The sequence below is a fragment of the Choloepus didactylus genome, chromosome 5, assembly GCF_015220235.1.
Source record: "Choloepus didactylus isolate mChoDid1 chromosome 5, mChoDid1.pri, whole genome shotgun sequence".
In the NCBI taxonomy this organism is placed as follows: Eukaryota; Metazoa; Chordata; class Mammalia; order Pilosa; family Megalonychidae; genus Choloepus; species Choloepus didactylus.
Genome location: NC_051311.1, coordinates 136,991,405 through 136,994,655, shown reverse-complemented (window position 1 = coordinate 136,994,655; position 3,251 = coordinate 136,991,405). Strand labels below are relative to the sequence as shown.

The 3,251-nt window shown below is 62.6% G+C and overlaps 1 protein-coding gene across 1 annotated transcript; it reads left to right on the top strand.

Annotated features, from left to right (window-relative positions):
* The first annotated feature begins 1,088 nt into the window (after nucleotides 1–1,088).
* Nucleotides 1,089–2,979, top strand: HOXA13 (homeobox A13). The gene is made up of 2 exons (XM_037837576.1): nucleotides 1,089–2,010; nucleotides 2,735–2,979. Exons 1-2 carry the CDS (start codon nucleotides 1,089–1,091, stop codon nucleotides 2,977–2,979), a joined length of 1,167 nt encoding a protein of 388 aa, XP_037693504.1.
* Nucleotides 2,980–3,251: the final 272 nt, after the last annotated feature.

The following is a 3,251-nucleotide window of genomic DNA, read 5'->3' as shown; positions in this document are numbered from 1 at the left end:
AAAGATTCCCTTTAAGCCCCGGAAGGGGAGCTTCAGGCTCAGCTAGCCACCCAGCTGGGCCTGTTCCTCTTAAGTCCCTTCCAGGTCGGCCAGCCCGGCTGGAGAGAACTGGGCAATGGGGATGGACGGTTATCTGCAAACGGATCCCTTTCCGTTTCAAAGTCGCTGGAGGAGTAAGAATTGTTACTGGGTCACAGGAAAAACAGACTGTGTGTGTGCATATGAGTGTGTGCGCGAGTCAGCGTGAATGTGATGGGTTATCCCCAGCCTATGGGCCTAAGTGCGAAAGCACGAAATTGTCCACAAACGCTGAGGACAGGGAAGGGGGTGGTGGTGGCTTTTAATTACAGTCCCAGCTTACTAACGGAATGTCCTGGAACCCATGAGCTAGGCGAATCCACAGAAGTCGATAAGCAGCAAGCGCCCCGCCACTGTCTCCCTTTAAAGAGAGCCAAATCGCGACGCTGTCGAAGTCGAAAGTACCGGTGTCCCCGCTAGGGTCTCGCTTCAGAAAGACGCGTGGATTCCTGGAAAGAAAACAGCCCCGGAGGCCACAAGGAACACCCAGACTGGGCTTGGCTCTGTCCTTGCCACTCCCCCACCCCCGACCGCCGGCAGATTTACCTGTCCTGTCCTCACCGCCACGGGTCGCAACCCAACCGTGCGCCCTCTTCCCCTCCCCACCTGGTTGCGCCGTTGTGGGGTGGGGGGAGGGAAGGAGGACTGCGCTGGGGCTGCCCTTCCCTCCCTGCCCCACCCACCCAGTCATCCGCCCCCACACGCCCGCGTCCCCCGCCTCTCCCCTGGGTGAATGGTGCACAGCCGTGGGCCGGCGCTGGCGCTGGGGACGGCGCAGGCGGCGGCGGGGACGGAGGGTGCATGGCGCAGAGCCGGGGTTGGAGTCGTTCGCTTTGCATACGGCGTGGGCGGAGCGGGGGGTAGGGCCGGGCCAATGGGCGGCCGCCTGGCGCGACCCCGCGGGGCGCGATCCGCCCCCCTCGCTCGGGCGGCCCCGCACCGCGCGCTCTTCACTTCTTGGGGGCTTTTTAAAACAGCGCCACTGGGGTCTTCTCCATGCTGCTCGGGCTATGACAGCCTCCGTGCTCCTCCACCCCCGCTGGATCGAGCCCACCGTCATGTTTCTCTACGACAACGGCGGCGGCCTAGTGGCCGACGAGCTCAACAAGAACATGGAAGGGGCGGCGGCAGCGGCGGCGGCGGCGGCGGCGGCGGCGGCGGCCGGGGCCGGGGGCGGGGGCTTCCCCCACCCTGCGGCCGCGGCCGCAGGGGGCAACTTCTCGGTGGCGGCAGCCGCCGCGGCAGCGGCCGCGGCAGCGGCCAACCAGTGCCGCAACCTGATGGCGCACCCCGCGCCACTGGCGCCCAGCGCGGCTGCCGCCTACAGTACCGCGCCGGGGGAGGCGCCCTCATCGGCTGCCGCCGCCGCCGCCGCCGCGGCCGCCGCCGCCGCAGCAGCCGCCGCAGCCGCGTCGTCCTCGGGAGGACCCGGCCCGGCGGGCCCAGCTGGCGCCGAGGCCGCCAAGCAGTGCAGCCCCTGTTCGGCGGCGGCACAGAGCTCGTCTGGGCCCGCAGCGCTGCCCTACGGCTATTTCGGCAGCGGCTACTACCCGTGCGCCCGCATGGGACCGCACCCCAACGCCATCAAGTCGTGCGCGCAGCCCGCCTCGGCCGCCGCCGCCGCCTTCGCTGACAAGTACATGGATACTGCCGGCCCAGCGGCGGAAGAGTTCAGCTCCCGCGCTAAGGAGTTCGCCTTCTACCACCAGGGCTACGCGGCCGGGCCTTACCACCACCATCAGCCAGTGCCTGGCTACCTGGATATGCCGGTGGTGCCAGGCCTTGGGGGCCCTGGCGAGTCGCGCCACGAGCCCCTGGGTCTTCCCATGGAAAGCTACCAGCCCTGGGCGCTGCCCAACGGCTGGAACGGCCAAATGTACTGCCCCAAAGAGCAGGCGCAGCCTCCCCACCTCTGGAAGTCCACTCTACCCGGTAAATGGCGCCCCCTCCCCAGCCCCTGGTCCTCCGGCTGTGCTCCAGCTTCTATCTCGCTCGCGCCTGGGTCACCCGATGCCCCTCTGCCTCTCTGCCTGGCTTATCCTAGCACCGCTGCACCCCTGGAAGCCCGTCCCGGCTGACTGGCAATGCCCACATTTCCCCCGAGTTGGGCTGGCTCCTACCCCTGTCTGGGTACGGGGTGACTGGAATTGGGGACTGTGGGGACCCCGGCTGGCTTCCTGTTCCCTCTGCGCCCCACCCTCCTGGGCCCTTGACACCGACTTAAGGATGGGAAATTAGCCTGGAATTGGCCCTTCAAATTGCCGGTTTTCGTTCTTTCAAAAATAACTTGAGTCTAGAAGCATGAAGTGTTGGGGCTCCTAGGATATCCGTGGGAAGCCAGGCACAGAGGGGTTGTACCCTGAGCCGGGCGCTAAGGTGTGGGCCGCTAGAGCAGCGGCGATCGAGGCAAAGCCAGCGCGCTGCGAGTGCGGGATGCTCAGCTGGGGTGATCATTTGAGCCCTGGGCGATTCCATTCCAGTTCAAAACTAACGCACCTCGCCATTGACCCTCCAGGCTTTGGCGGAAGGCCGAATTGTACAGCGGGTGGCAAAGGGCAGCCGGGTGCTGCGAGGCGGGTGGCTCAGAGCGAGCCGCCGCCTATGTCCTGGCCTGGGTCTGATCCCTTGGTAACTTGCCTTCTCTCCTATCTTCCAGACGTGGTCTCTCATCCCTCGGACGCCAGCTCCTACAGGCGGGGGAGAAAGAAGCGTGTACCTTATACCAAGGTGCAGTTAAAAGAACTCGAACGGGAATATGCTACAAACAAATTCATTACCAAGGACAAACGGAGACGGATATCAGCCACGACGAATCTCTCCGAGCGGCAGGTCACAATCTGGTTCCAGAACAGAAGGGTCAAAGAGAAAAAAGTCATCAACAAACTGAAGACCACTAGTTAATGGATTAAAAGTGGAGCAAGAGGGCAACTCGAAGAAACGCTTCAAAACTCGTTGCTTTGGCCAGATAATGATCATTATGCTTGATAATAATTGAAGAACAGGAAAGAGAAAGAGAGACACTGGCATTTTGCTTTTCTAAGGGGAATCTTTTTCTCTTTGGTGGAATCTACAACTTTTTTTTAAAACTTTAACAAACGGTAAAGACTGACAGTTCTCCTGCTAACCCCACCAGACCGTTAAATGACAAACTCTGGAATCAAACGTCAACCCCC